Source organism: Salvelinus fontinalis, chromosome 1 (assembly GCF_029448725.1).
Source record: "Salvelinus fontinalis isolate EN_2023a chromosome 1, ASM2944872v1, whole genome shotgun sequence".
Taxonomy (NCBI): domain Eukaryota; kingdom Metazoa; phylum Chordata; class Actinopteri; order Salmoniformes; family Salmonidae; genus Salvelinus; species Salvelinus fontinalis.
In genome coordinates this window covers 14188013-14208151 of record NC_074665.1, presented here as the reverse complement: position 1 = coordinate 14208151, position 20139 = coordinate 14188013, and the positions used below count along the sequence as shown (strand labels likewise).

Genomic DNA, 20139 nt, shown 5'->3' with positions numbered 1-20139 from the left:
AAAGTATTCAGACCCCTTTACTTTTTCCACATTTTGTTACATTACAGCCTTATTCGAAAATTGATTTGTTTTTCCCCCTCATCAATCTACACAAAATACCCCATAATGTCAAAGCAAAAACAGGTTTTTTTTAAAAATGTTTGCAAATTTATGAAAAAATATGAATAAATAAAAATATCACATTTACATAAGTATTCATACCCTTCACACAGTACTTTGTTGTAGCACCTTTGGAAGCGATTACAGCCTCAAGTCTTCTTGGGTATGACGCTACAAGCTTGGCACACCTGTATTTGGGGAGTTTCTCCCATTCTTCTTTGCAGAGCCTCTCAAGCTCAGATCATCTCAAGATCCTCTTCTCCCTTGATTGCTCAGTTTGGTATTATGTGTAGATTTATATGGGAAAATATATAATTTAAACATTTTAGAATAAAGCTGTAACGTAACAAGATGTGGAAAAAGTCAAGGGGTCTGAATACTTTCCGAAAGTACTGTAGGTGAAAAAGCTAGCTTACTACCTCTACGCTAATGTTAGCTAGCTATAGAACTTCCACATTTAGATCACATCTTCCATCTAAATAACACTGAATAACGCTAAAGTAACCAAATGAACATGTCTGCCAGCTGTTGGTAGCCAACTGCTGGTGCTGTCATGCTAGATAGTACACGCCTATGGGAAAATAGTCATTTTGTTCGGGATGGAGGTCAATGTTTTTGTATAGAGCCCTGTAGCTGGAGCCAAACTGTATGCGTCTGCGTGTGCGGATTGCGGGCTAAAATGAAACACGACGCCTCGGCCATGTATTCGATCATGGATCTGGTGACATGGCGATGAAAGGAGCCATGTTTTCTTTAGAGGGGTGGATAGTTTATTTCTGGAGCTAGCCGCATGAGTTGTGTTTTGGGAGCCGCTGGCTGTCTGCACTTGGGCTCTGTGTGTGTGGATGGCTCGATGGATGGTGTCTGTGGTGCCGGGGGGGGTTTTCAATAGAGCCTGCCTGCGGGCTAAATTGAAATGCGATGCTTTGGTCATGGATCTGATTGTGGATCTGGGGACATTTCGGAGAAGTCCTGGAGACAGGCTTTCTTTGGAGGAGTGGACTGTGGATTTTGTTCAATGGGAAAGTTTTTATTTTATAAAAACCTTAGGTTCAATGTTGTCACAGTTGCTTCTTGATGAAGAGGCATCAGCTAACGTTAGCTTCCTCCGTTTCTGAATTCATTTGTGGCCTTTTCTTTCTAGCTGGCAAAATAAGTGAGCTTGATTTTGTTTGTGTATTACCATATGTTGATAACATACCCAAGTTTGTCACTGGAATCGGCTAGTAAATATCCGAAATCTAGCCAGCTAGACAGTTATAGCCGCAAGCTAAAACTAGGGAGAGAGGGAGGAGAGAATTTACTTTGTTTCATCTGCAGCTGGTTTGATAAAGTAATTTTACAGACTATAATTGCTCAATATGTCGTGAATATTGTAGGAAAATCCTCACAGCTTAGTGGGCATCAGCTCATCATGTACAGTAGGTTCACCGTGTGAATCATCTTGTGTTCGGTTTTCATATGCAGGGAGAATAAATTGTACAGTAAAATTAGAACCCATGTATATTCACAGCCGCGGGAAGTAATGGTGCCTAGAGTGCTGCAGCACCCCCTGAAAAATCACAATCCAATTCATATTATTTTAACTGATATACTCTAGGCCTTTATTACTCCTGTATGAGCGGAGAAAAATACTCCACAGCAGAGCGGGGTGAGAGAAAGGGAGGAGGCTGAGAAAGAGAGCGGATGGTGTGGTTGCTGACACTCACTGCTTTTAAAGTACAGGCTCATGATAACGAGCTGACGGTCCAGTTCCTCTTTAGAGATACCAGTACAAAGACGGTTTCAATGTGTCTGTCATGAACAGCTTACATTTATTGGCCAACTTCAAAAAACCTTGGAAGAGCGGTCTGCGGGGATCAGTCAGCACACACACACACACACACACACACACACACACACACACACACACACACACACACACACACACACACACACACACACACACACACACACACACACCAAGGAGTCTCTGTTTCACAAACAGCCCACTTCAGGGAGCCAGCTGACGTCGCTGGGCGCTAGGAAACTCACCTGCTTCTTATCCTGTAGCTCCATGGCAACCAGCACAGCCTCTCACCATGCTCCGAGTCTACCACACACCAGACGAGCATAGGCAGCGCCTTCACCCTCCGAATGTCCCCTCGATCCCCAACTTCTGCTGGAGGACAATGTCACCCACTGACCCCCTCCTGGCACCGCTATGTCAGCCTGCTCTGCCAGTCTGAGGGGATGACCACGCACGCCCACATGGACTCACTGCAGGGTACGCTGGGAGATGTAGTTTTTGGAGGCTAGTTACTGTAGTCACAAATGGCTGGGTAGATCTGTGTGGGGAAGAGATAAATAAAAGGGGAAGAAATTATTACGGTATTGGCATAAGCAGTCAGTCAGCGGTGATTTCATACCCTAGCTATAGGTCAGTAGGCTATAGGTTAGTAGGTCTGTGGGCTACATGACTGCAGTGGGAAAGAGGAAGAGACGGATGTCTTTCTGACAGTTTCAGCTGAACAGGTACAGGAACCACACCCAACTTGTATGATAATATACTTTACATGTATACATGGTGTAAGAATGCAGTCCAATAAGCATCTGGTGCAAACTACTGTACACATACGGAAACACGTCATCAACTTATATAGCCAGCCCATTCACAACAAGAGCTTACGTCAGAAACAGAACTATTTGTTGCTGACAAATGTACAATAGATTTAATGTAATCACTTTGAATATGCTTATCCTTGGATTTCCTTGCACTGATTTGACCTGTACTTACACTGTCGTCTATGGGAGAGCGGCGAGGAGCGATAGCCCACATGTCATGATGCTTTTATATTGACTTCCGGTTTTAGTGTGCATACGGAGCTTATGGTTTCACATGCCATCTACATAACTGAGTCAATGGTAGTGTCCGCAGATTCTGCCATGGAAAAACAAGAATGCAATGCACCTAACTAAAACTTCGCACAGTCAATGCTGTGTGACAAAAACAAGTATCAATGTTGCCAGCTAAAGCGCTGTGTCCGATTCCTCGCCAGCTAGCTAATACGAGTTAAGCTAACTAGCGTTGCCATTTGCAACGTCAAGGTTCGTTTTCTAATCGATGTCAAGAGACGCCTGCAATAATTGGCAATTGCGCGCTAAGCAATTCACAGAGCAAATGACACCACTGTCAATGCACCAATATCCGCATATTTGTCATACTCACGTTCAGGTTGCAACGACGTCTGTTTCTCGTCACACCGTTTAAACCTCAATTTGATCTCGAAAAGCCAGTGTACAGTCCACTAGTGAAACGCCATGTTCGTGAAGGAGTGGCATTTTTTGTTGGAAGCGGTGAAGTACGGTTGTGATAGGTTGAGATTCCTGGAGGGCTTGCCATTGGTGGACTATTCTCTCTTTTGTTGATAAGGGTTTTGATTGGCGTGTGTAGGAGGGGCAAGTCCTGTTTTTACGGTCTAGACACGAATCGACCGGTTTATTTTGAAATACGATCTATCCTCAATTAAATTTCAATTCAGGGGGCTTTATTGGCATGGGAAACATATGTGAACATTGCCAAAGCAAGTGAAGTAGATAATAAACAAAAGTGAAATAAACAACAATAATTTACAGTAAACATTACCCTCACAGAAGTTCAAAAAGAATAAAGCCATTAAACATGTCATATTATGATTATATAGTGCTGTAACGACGTGCAAATAGTTAAAGTACAAAAGGCTAAATAAATAAACATAAATATGGGTTGTATTTACAATGGTGTTTGTTATTCACTGGTTGCCCTTTTCTTGTGGTAACAGGTCACAAATATTGTTGCCGTGATGGCACATTGTGGTATTTCACCCAGTAGATATGGGAGTTTATCAAAATTGGGTTTGTCTACAAATTCTTTGTGGGCAGTGTGCACATAGCCTGTCTTCTAGAGTATGGCGGCCTTTCTCAATAGCAAGGCTATGCTCACTGAGTCTGTACATTGTCAAAGCTTTCCTTAAGTTTGGGTCAGTCACGGTGGTCAGGTATTCTGCCACTGTGTACTCTCTGTTTAGGGCCAAATAGCATTCTAGTTTGCTCTGTTTTTATGTTAATACTTTCCAATGTATCAAGTAATTATCTTTTTCTTATCTTATGATTTGGTTGGGTCTGATTGTGTTGCTGTCCTGGGGCTCTGTGGGGTCTGTTTGTGTTTGTGAACAGAGCCCCAGGACCAGCTTGCTCAGTGGACACTTCTCCAGGTTCAACTCTCTGTAGGTGATGGCTTTGTTATGGAAGGTTTGGGAAACGCTTCCTTTTAGGTGGTTGTAGAATTTAACGTCTTTTTTCTGGATTTTCAATCTCTCTGTAATATTTTTCAAAGGTGAGTAGGTTACTGCTTAACCAGAGAGTAAGAGGCGAAGCGTGAGGTTGTACTCTGCACAAAATCTGTGCAAAAGCGGTCCATGAAAATAAGCCCACGAAGTAAGGATTTCTTTTGTAGGGTGGTCCATCAGAGCGTGTCGAATTTGGTCAACAAAACATTGAATTGTTCATTTGCTACACGAGGCAATTGTTTTTAGATTGAATAGAAGTGTCTTCATGGTTAGGTTGTTACCAATGCACTGATATAAAAATGGACGCACGTTGAAAAAAAAAATAATTATGTCAGAGTTGTGCCTGTTGTCATGGAGATAGAAGCCTCATCATGGAAATAACCCATTTCAGCATGGACATTGTCATTGAGGGCTTCCACCATTTTAAAGTGTTCAACTGGGTGGGGATTCCTATGAGTTTGGCGCAATCAGCCAAAGAAGAAGAATACATTGTACTACTTTAAAATGGAGAGAACCTCAATGGCTGGACTGTCATCGTTCATTTGTTGTCTCTGAAGCTGGGCTCACTCGCTCAGAGGAAGAGATAATCAATTCTTTGTCTGGATAGAAGACCTGGGATAACTATAGTTTTAACTATGCTTTGTGGAAAGTACCTATTTTCTCTGGGAACGAATAGGTACTTTGGAGGTGACTACAAATATTTGAATACATATTCCAAAAAGTACTACTTTTTAAAACTATTTCAATTCAGATCTCAGAAAGTAACTACTTTTTTTAAATGTTTGAATACAGATTTCAGGAAGGGACGTCTTTCCTGAAGCTATTGGATTGGCTGCTTTAAACTAATGGCCGGAATGTATCTGGAACTACATGTTGAAGGTAGAAATGAAAGGGATAGAGCACACATCATCTCCTATACTATTTCAATCTATCTGACAGTCATATTTGATCTACAAAATACATTTCTATCTGAACATTCCATTGTGCTAAATGTCCATTGCCCCAGGTGTACATAATCAAGTCAAACTAATTATATTCTGAACAGATAATTTATTTATAATTGTAATTCTCAACTACTGAATGACTCTTTCAACATGCCACTGAAAAGGTTCAATTCCTTTTTTGATACCTGAAAAATACTGCAGAGTAATTCAAAGCCTTTTGCAACTGTTGCAAACAGCAAGTTGGATGCTAGGCAAAAACAACTTCAAACCTCTTTGTCCATCTGAGGGTACGAGTCCTTGTTTCAACCACACACTACACCCTCTTTAAAGGGATAGTTTACTCAGAATACAAACTAACATGATTTTCAACCTACCTCGGCTGTAGTTGATTCAAGAAGGCAGTTTGTTTTATATTTTGCAACCCTTAATGGCCATATTATGTGACTCGTAGCATTCTCAGTTTTATTTTACCTTTATTTAACTAGGCAAGTCAGTTAAGAACTAATTATTTTTTTTCAAAGACAGCCTAGGAACAGTGGATTTACTGCCTTGTTCAGGGGCAGAACGACATATTTTTACCTTGTCAGCTCGGGGATTCAATCTTGCAACCTTTCGGTTACAAGTCTAATGCTCTAACCACGAGGCTACCTGCCGCCTCAGCAACACTTAACATTAAACTGTTCAAGAAACAGCAGAGGGAGCACCCTCAGATCCAGCAGAGGAAGCACCCTCAGATCCACATCGATGGGACACCATTGGAGAAGGTGGAAAGTTTTTTTTAAAGTTCCTCGGCATACATATCACTGACAAACTGAAATGGTCCACCACAGACAGTGTGGTGAAGAAGGTGCAACAGCGCCTCTTCAACTTCAGGAGGCTGAAGAAATTTGGCTTGTCATCTAAAACCCTGACAAACCTTTACAGATGCACAATCGAGAGCATCCTGTCCGGCTGTATCACCACCTGATACGGCAGCTGCACCTCCTTCAACCGCAAGGCTCTCCAGAGGGTGGTGCGGTCTGCACAACGCATCACCGGGGGCAAACTACCTGCCCTCCAGGACACCTACAGCACCCGATGTCACAGGAAGGCCAAAAAGATTATCAAGGACAACATCCACCCAAGCCACTGCCTGTTCACACTGCTATCATCCAGAAGGCGCGGTCAGTACAGGTGTAGCTTCTATCTTAGACTGATAAACAGCCATCAGAGGGGCTGCTGCCTACATACAGACCCAAATCATTAGCCACTTTAATAAATAGATCACTAGTTACTTTAAATAATGCCACTTTAATGTTTACATATCTTGCATTACTCATCCCATATGTATTTACTGGTCTATGCTGCTCTGACATTGCTTGTCCATTTATTTATATATTCTTATTTCCTTAGATTTGTTTGTAATTAGGTATTTGTTGTGAAATTGTTAGATATTACTTGTTAGATATTGCTGCACTGTCTGAAGTAGAAACACAAGCATTTCGCTACACCCGCAATAGCATCTGCTAGACACATGTATGTGACCCATACTTTTTGATTTGCCTGTGTAATAAAACTGTAATTACTTTTGGAGCAACATTTTATTTGCATGTTGTTACATACAGTCATACTCTGGTATTGCATTTTAATTGCGAAGCAATGAGCTGAGTATTTGTAACTACTGTACAAGAGATATAGTGACTGTTTCTTATTCCACTTCTGTAATGACTGCATTATTATGGAATTATAAATGAGTTTACAAAGTCCTAGGTAACAACAATGTTGCTATTGTAGTAATCACAAGGTTATTACATTACTACAATGTATAAGAACTGGATGTCAAGTGTTACGGTATCACTTTATCTCACTCATTATGGCAACATAGTCATTTTGAAGCTACAAAAGTGCAAAAAAAGTCTAATGCTAATGTGATTCCCTAAACAGAGAGTACAAAGCGGCAGAATACCTGACCACTGTGACTGACCCAAACTTAAGGAAAGCTTTGACTATGTACAGACTCAGTGAGCATAGCCTTGCTATTGAGAAAGGCCGCCGAAGGCAGACCTGGCTCTCAAGAGAAGACAGGCTATGTGCACACTGCCCACAAAATGAGGTGGAAACTGAGCTGCACTTCCTAACCTCCTGCCCAATGTATGACCATATTAGAGACACATCTTTCCCTCAGATTACACAGACGCTAAAATAATTTGAAAACATATCCAATTTTGATAAAGTCCCATATCTACTGGGTGAAATACCACAGTGTGCCATCACAGCAGCAAGATTTGTGACCTGTTTCCACAAGAAAATGGCAACCAGTGAAGAACAAACACCATTGTAAATACAACCCATATTTATGTTTATTTATTTTCCCTTTTGTACTTTGACTTGTGTGAGTGTAATATTTACTGTACACTTTTTATTGTCTTTCACTTTTGTTTATCCATTTCACTTGCTTTGGCAATGTTTCCAATGTTAACAAAGCCCCTTGAATTGAATTGATTTGAGCAGACCGATTAGGCTTTTTGGCATGATAAGGCACGGGACCCTACAGGGTTTCAGAGTGCTTTGTACACCAATGTCAGTCAGAACCAGAGCCGCTCATCTAAGAGGTGTGACAATATCAAGACATCTTAGTCTTTTATTCATTTTGAAAATGTTCTGTAATTTTATTTCACTTTAAAAATGTCAAGTAGATCTATAGGTGGGGAGTGGAATCAAACTGAAACCCTTGTTAGATTTAATATTAAGGTAGCAAATTGTGAAGACTGTGCAAGGTGTGTGAACTTTGGATAGCTTGAAGAGACATGGCTTCTCTTCCACAAACCAGACCTGTTGTAGCAGTAAATAATGAGCCCACTAATAATGAGCCAACCAATAAAACAAACAAAACAAACTTAAACTTTTTTTTGTGTGAAGATTTATAGATCCCGTGTGGCTCAGTTGGTAGAGCATAGTGTTTGCAACACCAGGGTTATGGGTTCCATTTCCACGGGGGAAAAGTAGAAAAATGTATCCACTCACTATGGTAAGTCGCTCTGGATAAGAGCATCTGCTAAATAAATGTTAATGATAGAGTACACTGCCCTGTTGAGGAGAGCATTTCACTGTACCGTTTACACTGTATCCTGTGCATGTGACCGATAAACTGTTGAGGAGAGCATTTCACTGTACCGTTTACACTGTATCCTGTGCATGTGACCGATAAACTGTTGAGGAGAGCATTTCACTGTACCGTTTACACTGTATCCTGTGCATGTGACCGATAAACTGTTGAGGAGAGCGTTTCACTGTACCGTTTACACTGTATCCTGTGCATGTGACCGATAAACTGTTGAGGAGAGCGTTTCACTGTACCGTTTACACTGTATCCTGTGCATGTGACCGATAAACTGTTGAGGAGAGCGTTTCACTGTACCGTTTACACTGTATCCTGTGCATGTGACCGATAAACTGTTGAGGAGAGCGTTTCACTGTACCGTTTACACTGTATCCTGTGCATGTGACCAATAAACTGTTGAGAGCATTTCATTGTTTCCTGTGCATGTGACAAATTAACTTGGGTTAATTTTGAGACCATTTGACTTGAGCCTGTTGTAATCTGTTTATAATTGTATAATTAGCCTAGCAGTAGTAATTATCATGGTATGGGTTAGATGGAATGATCTATGTGTATTGTGTTTGGGCAGAGATAAAGGGGGCCTGTCTTTGAGTGCAAGAATGATTCCATAACATACTGACCAGACCGCTCGAGCACATGTTGATTTTGTCCACCCAAACCAGACCCGATCAGGACACACAGGTTGAAATATCAAAACGAACTCTGAACCAACTATATTAATTTGGGGACAGGTCAAAAAGCATTAAACATGTATGTCAATTTAGCTAGCTAGCTTGCTGTTGCTAGATAATTTGTCCTGGGAAATAAACATTGGGTTGTTATTTTACCTGAAATGCACAAGGTCCTCTACTCCGACAATGAATCCACAGATAAAAGGTTAAACCTAGTTAGTTTCTAGTCATCTCTCCTCCTTAGGGTCTTCTTCTTCTTCTTTGGACTTCATATGGTGGTTGGCAACCAACTTTAAGGTGCATTACCACCTCCAACTGGACTGGCGCGTGGACCTCAGTTCCTCTTTCAATCACCCACGTGGGTATATGCTGCTAAAAACCAATGAGGAGATGGGAGAGGCGGGACTTGCAGCGCATCAAGCATCACAAACAGAACCAAGTTCTATTTTAGCGCGCACTGTGGGCGCAATGATTGAATAACTTGTATGTGTAAATGTATTTTGCAATGGTCGCGCTCGCACTGTGTGGTCAGCATGTCAGGGTTGAATAGGAGCCATGTGTCTGGGGTTAGCTCTGATAGACCATAATCACTGTTTTATAACTTTACAGTTTTGTGTCATTATATACTCTTAGAATGAATATGCAGGTTTTTTAAAATATATTCTTCGAGATTGAAAGTAGTGTGAGGTTTAAGGTGTTTGAGAGGTGCAGTTATCTAGTGGACAGCAGTAGACTGTAGGAATGTCTACTACCAATAACTCAAAGCCTCTCCTGACTGATGTAAATGTTATGTAACCTTTATTTAATTAGATAAGTCAGTTAATTAAGAACAAATTCCTATTTATAATGACGGCCTACCCCGGCCAAACCCTAACAAAGCTGGGCCAATTGTGCGCCGCCCTATGGGACTCCCAATCAAGGCTGGTTGTGATACGGCCTGGATTCGAACCAGGGTGTCTGTAGTGACGCCTCTAGCATTGAGATGCAGTGCCTTAGACCGCTGCGCCACTCGGGAGCGCAGCGATAAGAAGACCTGCGAAAGGCACGGAGGAGTGCGAAGGCTCTGGACTCTGGGACACGATAACACCAAGAGGAACGGACTCAGTTTCTGCTCAGCAACAGAGATTGGTTGTTCATCCTAGACATACGGTAGGGGGGGTCTGGTCAGAAGTGTATTTTAGTCAGAAAGGTATACATCTATGTGCTTGTGTGACCTGTAGATTGTCTTTTGCAGCTGCAACACAGTGTGATGAATAAATCTAGCTTGATTTTTCTCTGAGTCTGTCTGGAACACAGGAGGTTGGTGGCACCTTCATTTGGGAGGACGGGCTCGTGGTAGTGGCTGGAGCGGAATAAGTAGAAGAGTATCAAATACATCAAACACATGGTTTGATGCCATTCCATTCCAGCCATTTTTATGAGTCGTTCTCCCCTCAGCAGCCTCTACTGGTCTGGATTATTGTACCAGAAATTAGAACCTACCAGTAGGCTACAAAGACTCCAGGATTGCCAGGCAGGTAGGCCTCTTCTGGGAAGGCTTTCCACTAGATGTTGGAACATTGCTGAGAGGACTTGCTTCCATTCAGCCACAAAAGCATTAGTGAGGTCGGGCACTGATGTTGTGCGATTAGGCCTGGCTCACAGTTGGCATTCCAAATGATCTTCCACACCGATCTCAACAAACCATTTCTGTATGGACCTCGCTTTGTGCATGGGGGAATTGTCATGCTGAAACAGGAAAGTGCCTTCCCCAACTGTTGCCACAAAGTTGGAGGCACAGAATCGTCTAGAATGTCATTGTATGCTGTAGCGTTTTCCTGGAAAGATTTCCCTTCACTGGAACTAAGGGGCTTAGCCTGAACCATGATAAACAGCCCCAGACCATTATTCCTCCTCCACCAAACTTCACAGTTGGCACTATGCATTCAGACAGGTAGCGTTCTCCTGGCATCTGCCAAACCCAGATTCGTCCGTCGGACTGCCAGATGGTGAAGCGTGATTCATCACTCCAGAGATCGAGTTTCCACTGCTCCAGAGTCCAATGGCGCTGAGCTTTACACCACTCCAGCCGACGCTTGGCATTGCGCATGGTGATTTTAGGCTTGTGTGCAGCTGCTTGGCCATGGAAATCCATTTCATGAAGCTCCCGACGAACAGTTCTTGTGCTGACGTTGCTTCAAGAGGCAGTTTGGAACTCTGTAGTGAGTGTTGCAACTGAGGACAAGCAATTTTGAATCACTACGTTTTTCAGCACTTGGCAGTCCCATTCTGTGAGCTTGTGTGGCCTACCACTTCGTGGATGAGCCCATTTTGCTCCTAGATGTTTCCACTTCACAATAAAAGCACTTACAGTTGACCAGGGCGGCCCTAGCAGTGCAGACATTTGACGAACTGACTTGTTGGAAAGGTGGCATCCTATGACCGTGCCACGTTGAAAGTCACTGAGTCATTCTACTGACAATGTTTGTCTATGGAGATTGCATGGCTGTGTGCTCGATAATATACACCTGTCAGCAACGGGTGTGGCTGAAATAGCCGAATACCCTCATTTGAAGGGGTGTCCACAAACTTTTGTACATATATTGTATGTTGTACATTTTTTATTCTAGATAACATTTTCATTGAAAAAATGCGCCAAAAATGCATTTTATGTGCGTGTCTAGTATTTCACAGATAGAAAGATAACAAGTATTTATCCACAATCTGCTCTGGACAAGTCCGGTCCTGGAGTGTCTTAACAAAATGAAACCAACATTTTTAGACTGACTTTATCCAGTGTTCAGAAAAATAGATTTGCATGATATGCAAATATGTGCCCATTTAATTAGATATTGCATCATTTGCATATTTAAACAAAATATTTCAGAAGAATTGTAATACAATTTTTTTTATAATTGTGTCTGCATTCAACTGGTAAAAGTTCATTGTTACCGTATATTGATTAAGGGGGGAAAATGACCCTGTCAGGGTGTGGTGCCTGGCCTTAAATTACACAAACATTTATTGCAAATAAATCTTCACATTGATGCATTGGTTATATAAACGCATACAAAGGAATTTAAAAATGTGGACATTCATTGGTACTCATTGGTACTCATGGTACGCTGTAATATGTAGATTTTTTAGAACTAAATGTTGTAGATAAAAATAACTAGGCATTGATCTGTTTTGATAATCATCAGCGCAGGTCCGTTTATCAACCGGCTGATCCTGAGACATCTAGACTGAGGGTATCAGCAGGCTCCCTCTCTAAGAGTGTGTGTGTGTGGGTGGGTAGGTGCTTGTGTGTGGGTAGGTGTTTGTGTGGGTAGGTGTTTGTGTGTGGGTAGGTGTTTGTGTGTGTGTGTGTGGGTAGGTGTTTGTGTGTGTGTGTGGGTAGGTGTTTGTGTGTGGGTGTCTGTGTGGGTAGGTGTTTGTGTGTGGGTAGGTGTTTGTGTGTGTGTGTGTGTGTGTGGGTAGGTGTTTGTGTGTGTGTGGGTAGGTGGTTGTGTGGGTAGGTGTGTGTGTGTGTGTGTGTGGGTAGGTGTTTGTGTGTGTGTGTGTGTGCGTGCGTCTACTAGTTGCGGCTAGAGACAGAACTATTGATTGGTGGTTGTACCAGCTTCTCCATAATGACAGCAACGATGTGGCACAACTCCTTAGCCTGTTGGGCAGAGAAAACACACACACACACACACACACACACACACACACACACACACACACACACACACACACACACACACACACACACACAATTGAGTAGCGTTCAGGTTGCATCTCTAACGTGCGCTGCCCTTAGTGCCCATATCCCTTCCACTGTCTAACCCCACAGCTTCCACAACTAACCCATATCCCTTCCACTGTCTAACCCCACAGCTTCCACTGTCTAACCCCACAGCTTCCACAACTAACCCATATCCCTTCCACTGTCTAACCCCACAGCTTCCACTGTCTAACCCCACAGCTTCCACTGTCTAACCCCACAGCTTCCACTGTCTAACCCCACAGCTTCCACTGTCTAACCCCACAGCTTCCACTGTCTAACCCCACAGCTTCCACAACTAACCCATATCCCTTCCACTGTCTAACCCCACAGCTTCCACTGTCTAACCCCACAGCTTCCACAACTAACCCATATCCCTTCCACTGTCTAACCCCACAGCTTCCACTGTCTAACCCCACAGCTTCCACTGTCTAACCTCACAGCTTCCACAACTAACCCATATCCCTTCCACTGTCTAACCCCACAGCTTCCACTGTCTAACCCCACAGCTTCCACAACTAACCCATATCCCTTCCACTGTCTAACCCCACAGCTTCCACTGTCTAACCCCACAGCTTCCACTGTCTAACCCCACAGCTTCCACTGTCTAACCCCACAGCTTCCACTGTCTAACCTCACAGCTTCCACAACTAACTCATATCCCTTCCACTGTCTAACCCCACAGCTTCCACTGTCTAACCCCACAGCTTCCACAACTAACCCATATCCCTTCCACTGTCTAACCCCACAGCTTCCACTGTCTAACCCCACAGCTTCCATTGTCTAACCCCACAGCTTCCATTGTCTAACCCCACAGCTTCCACTGTCTAACCCCACAGCTTCCACTGTCTAACCCCACAGCTTCCACTGTCTAACCTCACAGCTTCCACAACTAACCCATATCCCTTCCACTGTCTAACCCCACAGCTTCCACTGTCTAACCCCACAGCTTCCACAACTAACCCATATCCCTTCCACTGTCTAACCCCACAGCTTCCACAACTAACACATACACCAGCGCTCACCAACCTGGGGTCCTGGAAAGCTCCAACTAAATTCTGCACTCCATGTATCTCTACACGGGACTGGGGGTTGGTGACCACCGCACTGTCATAGCCTACTGTGTACTGAGTTGTACTTCACCTGTTTGAGGTGGACGGTGATGTTTTTTGGGCGTCCTGGGTTGCCGTATTTGATCTCCACTCCTGGCACCTTCTTGTCTTGCTTGGGTTTGACCAAGCTCAGTGACTGCACTTCCACCAACGGGATCACAAACGCCCGCTCCTGAATAACACAGGAAAATTATTAGAAAGCATTAGTAAAATGTGAACTAGTAATGATTAAAACATTAATAATAGCAGACATCTTTCAAAGCCATAGATCCATAAAATCCATCATGATCGATCAGTTCACTCATAATTCCAGAAACACTATGCCTATATTATGTACGTTTGGGGTGTCCCTCCATACACAGCAGTGTTTCTGGGGTGTAAATTCATTACCTGTGTTTTGGGATGGCAGAACAGCACTTCCTGTTGGTTGACAGCCACCAGGCAGGGCGAGGGGCAACTGCGATGGCTGACCTTCTGAGCCAGGAAGATATTCGAGCCGAACAGAGGTAGGGAGCTCAGGCACTCTGGGGATAGAGGCAGCAAATCAATCAATAGAATTATATTTATACAGCATTATACTGTAGATATAGTGGATCTAAATATATTTACAAATACATTTATCACAAAGTGCTTTACACAACCAAGGCCAAAATAAAAGTGTGTGCGTGCACGTGTGTGTATGTGCTGTGTGTGTGTGTTGGTGCCTCACCAAGGAAGCGTGCTTTGGCGTCGTGGGGGCTGAGGGACAGCATGGTGGTTCTCTCTCTGAGAGAGATAGAGTGGATCTGCTCCAGGTTGGTGCTGCCCCCTTCCTGTCGGGGGAGGTACTCCTTCAGTTCAGGCCTGACAGGGACAGAAGAGAGAGAACTATCAGTAACTCCATCACTCTTAACACAGGACAGAGAGAACAATCACTTATGTCCGGTTTGAAAACAACAGTATGGCTCACAGTGAGGGCTGCTGGGTGTAGGGGCTAAAGCAGTGGTACTCATTGCGAGGCTCGCAGTGATTTTCCTATTTTCCATTCATAACACATAACAATGATACAATTAATGCAATGTGTTTAATGCAGGCCTGAATCACTTCATTGAATATATCTATTGTTCCCTGGACGGCAGATAGATGGCAGTAAAGCGCAGCTGTTGAACAGAAAGGCCGTAATAGAACGTTTGCCGAAATAGAACACAACTGCTCAGCTTCAGCTGCTGACACATATCAGTTTGCTACTGGCTCATTTTGCAGTCTGGTAGACATGGTTCAATTCATTATAAAAAAGAAACGTAAATCTATTGACAATGATAATGAGGGGGAAGAGCTGGAGAAAAACGTGACAGCTATGAACGAACAACCACCGGAAAACCAGGAAAATCAGGAAGATGGCGGCGAGGGAAATGCAGCTAGCTAATGTAGCTAACGTAGCTAACGTGGCTCCGGTGGCTAAGAGAAGGATACGGTTGATTCAAGAAGAACACAAAGTTCCAAGAGAAGTGGACAGATAAGTATTTTTTTGTACTGCATGGTGGGACTTGCTCACTTTGTCTTATTTGCCAGAAGAAGGTCAATTGTTTTCAACAAGAAAATTTAGAGCGACATTTCCAGTCACACCATGCCCACTTTGACAAAACAGATCTTGCACAAAGAAACCTCAGAAACAACAAATTAGCGCAACTCAAAGGACAGCAACAAATGATGGACAGATCTAGCACTGTTGCAGAGAAAACGACAGAGGAAACATATGAGATTGCTTGGATACTCGCGAGAAACAAGATGTGACAGAAGTCGTGCGCGTGGTGAACATTATTATTGCGAGGGCACTGAATCACCGGCAGTTCCGCGAGTTGCTGGAGGAAAACCAGACAGAATACAGCGACTTGATATTTCACAATGAGGTGAGATGTCTGTCTCGTGGCGTTTTTAGAAAGATTTCTCTCTCCTCCCTCAAATCCATGCATTTTTTGGAAGCTAGGGGAGAGAGGAGCCAGAGCTGGATGATCCACAGTGGATATTAAAGCTTTTTTTTGTTTTACTGACGTCACCTGCCACCTGAACACGGTGAATCTCCAGCTCCAATGGAAAGCTAGAACTCCGGGCAAAATACAGTGTGTGGTCACAGCATTTCAAAATAAAATCACCACAATGTTCATACCTGACAGACAGATTGTTCATTTCCCAAAACTCAGGGCAGTCACCACATCCAACCCAGACACACTGCAGCATTTTAACTTTGATGCATTTGTGCGTGTGTTGAAAAAGTTGAAGTTGGAGTTTGAGTCAAGATTCAAGGATATCATGGAGTACAAGGAGTTTTTCAACTTCATTGAGAACCCCTTTCATGTGCCAGTGTCATCTCTGACCCCAGTCATCACAGTCCTCTGTCCTGACCGTGCGCGAATAGAGAGTGATATAGTGTCATCTCTGACCCCAGTCATCACAGCCCTCTGTCCTGACCGTGCTGAAATAGAGAGTGATATAGTGTCATCTCTGACCCCAGTCATCACAGCCCTCTGTCCTGACCGTGCTGAAATAGAGAGTGATATAGTGTCATCTCTGACCCCAGTCATCACAACCCTCTGTCCTGACCGTGCTGAAATAGAGAGTGAGATAGTGTCATCTCTGACCCCAGTCATCACAGTCCTCTGTCCTGACCGTGCTGAAATAGAGAGTGAGATATAGTGTCATCTCTGACCCCAGTCATCACAGCCCTCTGTCCTGACCGTGCTGAAATAGAGAGTGATATAGTGTCATCTCTGACCCCAGTCATCACAGTCCTCTGTCCTGACCGTGCTGAAATAGAGAGTGAGATAGTGTCATCTCTGACCCCAGTCATCACAGCCCTCTGTCCTGACCGTGCTGAAATAGAGAGTGAGATAGTGTCACCCCAGTCATCACAGCCCTCTGTCCTGACCGTGCTGAAATAGAGAGTGATATAGTGTCATCTCTGACCCCAGTCATCACAGCCCTCTGTCCTGACCGTGCTGAAATAGAGAGTGATATAGTGTCATCTCTGACCCCAGTCATCACAGCCCTCTGTCCTGACCGTGCTGAAATAGAGAGTGATATAGTGTCATCTCTGACCCCAGTCATCACAGCCCTCTGTCCTGACCGTGCTGAAATAGAGAGTGATATAGTGTCATCTCTGACCCCAGTCATCACAGCCCTCTGTCCTGACCGTGCTGAAATAGAGAGTGATATAGTGTCATCTCTGACCCCAGTCATCACAGCCCTCTGTCCTGACCGTGCTGAAATAGAGAGTGATATAGTGTCATCTCTGACCCCAGTCATCACAGCCCTCTGTCCTGACCGTGCTGAAATAGAGAGTGATATAGTGTCATCTCTGACCCCAGTCATCACAGCCCTCTGTCCTGACCGTGCTGAAATAGAGAGTGATATAGTGTCATCTCTGACCCCAGTCATCACAGTCCTCTGTCCTGACCGTGCTGAAATAGAGAGTGAGATAGTGTCATCTCTGACCCCAGTCATCACAGTCCTCTGTCCTGACCGTGCTGAAATAGAGAGTGAGATAGTGTCATCTCTGACCCCAGTCATCACAGCCCTCTGTCCTGACCGTGCTGAAATAGAGAGTGATATAGTGTCATCTCTGACCCCAGTCATCACAGTCCTCTGTCCTGACCGTGCTGAAATAGAGAGTGATATAGTGTCATCTCTGACCCCAGTCATCACAGTCCTCTGTCCTGACCGTGCTGAAATAGAGAGTGAGATAGTGTCATCTCTGACCCCAGTCATCACAGCCCTCTGTCCTGACCGTGCTGAAATAGAGAGTGAGATAGTGTCACCCCAGTCATCACAGCCCTCTGTCCTGACCGTGCTGAAATAGAGAGTGATATAGTGTCATCTCTGACCCCAGTCATCACAGCCCTCTGTCCTGACCGTGCTGAAATAGAGAGTGATATAGTGTCATCTCTGACCCCAGTCATCACAGCCCTCTGTCCTGACCGTGCTGAAATAGAGAGTGATATAGTGTCATCTCTGACCCCAGTCATCACAGCCCTCTGTCCTGACCGTGCTGAAATAGAGAGTGAGATAGTGTCATCTCTGACCCCAGTCATCACAGCCCTCTGTCCTGACCGTGCTGAAATAGAGAGTGAGATAGTGTCATCTCTGACCCCAGTCATCACAGCCCTCTGTCCTGACCGTGCTGAAATAGAGAGTGAGATAGTGTCACCCCAGTCATCACAGCCCTCTGTCCTGACCGTGCTGAAATAGAGAGTGATATAGTGTCATCTCTGACCCCAGTCATCACAGTCCTCTGTCCTGACCGTGCTGGAACAGAGAGTGATATAGTGTCATCTCTGACCCCAGTCATCACAGTCCTCTGTCCTGACCGTGCTGAAATAGAGAGTGAGATAGTGTCACCCCAGTCATCACAGCCCTCTGTCCTGACCGTGCTGAAATAGAGAGTGAGATAGTGTCATCTCTGACCCCAGTCATCACAGCCCTCTGTCCTGACCGTGCTGAAATAGAGAGTGATATAGTGTCATCTCTGACCCCAGTCATCACAGCCCTCTGTCCTGACCGTGCTGAAATAGAGAGTGAGATATAGTGTCATCTCTGACCCCAGTCATCACAGCCCTCTGTCCTGACCGTGCTGAAATAGAGAGTGATATAGTGTCATCTCTGACCCCAGTCATCACAGCCCTCTGTCCTGACCGTGCTGAAATAGAGAGTGATATAGTGTCATCTCTGACCCTAGTCATCACAGCCCTCTGTCCTGACCGTGCTGAAATAGAGAGTGAGATAGTGTCACCCCAGTCATCACAGCCCTCTGTCCTGACCGTGCTGAAATAGAGAGTGAGATAGTGTCATCTCTGACCCCAGTCATCACAGCCCTCTGTCCTGACCGTGCTGAAATAGAGAGTGATATAGTGTCATCTCTGACCCCAGTCATCACAGCCCTCTGTCCTGACCGTGCTGAAATAGAGAGTGATATAGTGTCATCTCTGACCCCAGTCATCACAGCCCTCTGTCCTGACCGTGCTGAAATAGAGAGTGAGATAGTGTCATCTCTGACCCCAGTCATCACAGCCCTCTGTCCTGACCGTGCTGAAATAGAGAGTGATATAGTGTCATCTCTGACCCCAGTCATCACAGCCCTCTGTCCTGACCGTGCTGAAATAGAGAGTGATATAGTGTCATCTCTGACCCCAGTCATCACAACCCTCTGTCCTGACCGTGCTGAAATAGAGAGTGAGATAGTGTCACCCCAGTCATCACAGCCCTCTGTCCTGACCGTGCTGAAATAGAGAGTGAGATATAGTGTCATCTCTGACCCCAGTCATCACAGCCCTCTGTCCTGACCGTGCTGAAATAGAGAGTGATATAGTGTCATCTCTGACCCCAGTCATCACAGCCCTCTGTCCTGACCGTGCTGAAATAGAGAGTGATATAGTGTCATCTCTGACCCCAGTCATCACAGCCCCCTGTCCTGACCGTGCTGAAATAGAGAGTGATATAGTGTCATCTCTGACCCCAGTCATCACAGCCCTCTGTCCTGACCGTGCTGAAATAGAGAGTGATATAGTGTCATCTCTGACCCTAGTCATCACAGCCCTCTGTCCTGACCGTGCTGAAATAGAGAGTGAGATAGTGTCACCCCAGTCATCACAGCCCTCTGTCCTGACCGTGCTGAAATAGAGAGTGAGATAGTGTCATCTCTGACCCCAGTCATCACAGCCCTCTGTCCTGACCGTGCTGAAATAGAGAGTGATATAGTGTCATCTCTGACCCCAGTCATCACAGCCCTCTGTCCTGACCGTGCTGAAATAGAGAGTGATATAGTGTCATCTCTGACCCCAGTCATCACAGCCCTCTGTCCTGACCGTGCTGAAATAGAGAGTGAGATAGTGTCATCTCTGACCCCAGTCATCACAGCCCTCTGTCCTGACCGTGCTGAAATAGAGAGTGATATAGTGTCATCTCTGACCCCAGTCATCACAGCCCTCTGTCCTGACCGTGCTGAAATAGAGAGTGATATAGTGTCATCTCTGAACCCAGTCATCACAACCCTCTGTCCTGACCGTGCTGAAATAGAGAGTGAGATAGTGTCACCCCAGTCATCACAGCCCTCTGTCCTGACCGTGCTGAAATAGAGAGTGAGATATAGTGTCATCTCTGACCCCAGTCATCACAGCCCTCTGTCCTGA

General features: G+C 44.5%; 2 protein-coding genes across 5 annotated transcripts in view; both read right to left on the bottom strand.

Annotated features, from left to right (window-relative positions):
* The window catches only part of LOC129818888 (transmembrane protein 94-like), a 34082-nt gene extending 30651 nt beyond the window's left edge, over window positions 1-3431 (bottom strand). For all 3 annotated transcript variants that reach the window (XM_055875249.1, XM_055875335.1, XM_055875424.1), the window contains exons 1-2: window positions 3308-3431; window positions 2134-2426 (exon numbers count right to left, since the gene is read on the bottom strand). In XM_055875249.1, coding sequence (XP_055731224.1) covers window positions 2134-2157 — 24 coding nt within the window. In that variant the 5' untranslated portion in view covers window positions 2158-2426; window positions 3308-3431. The remainder of the gene's footprint in view (window positions 1-2133; window positions 2427-3307) is intronic.
* An 8272-nt stretch (window positions 3432-11703) lies between these two features.
* Window positions 11704-20139, bottom strand: part of myo15b (myosin XVB) — a 36143-nt gene continuing 27707 nt past the window's right edge. For both annotated transcript variants that reach the window (XM_055874483.1, XM_055874571.1), the window contains exons 34-37: window positions 14688-14821; window positions 14369-14502; window positions 14010-14150; window positions 11704-12764 (exon numbers count right to left, since the gene is read on the bottom strand). In XM_055874483.1, the coding sequence (XP_055730458.1) occupies window positions 12678-12764; window positions 14010-14150; window positions 14369-14502; window positions 14688-14821 (496 nt within the window). In that variant the 3' untranslated portion in view covers window positions 11704-12677. The remainder of the gene's footprint in view (window positions 12765-14009; window positions 14151-14368; window positions 14503-14687; window positions 14822-20139) is intronic.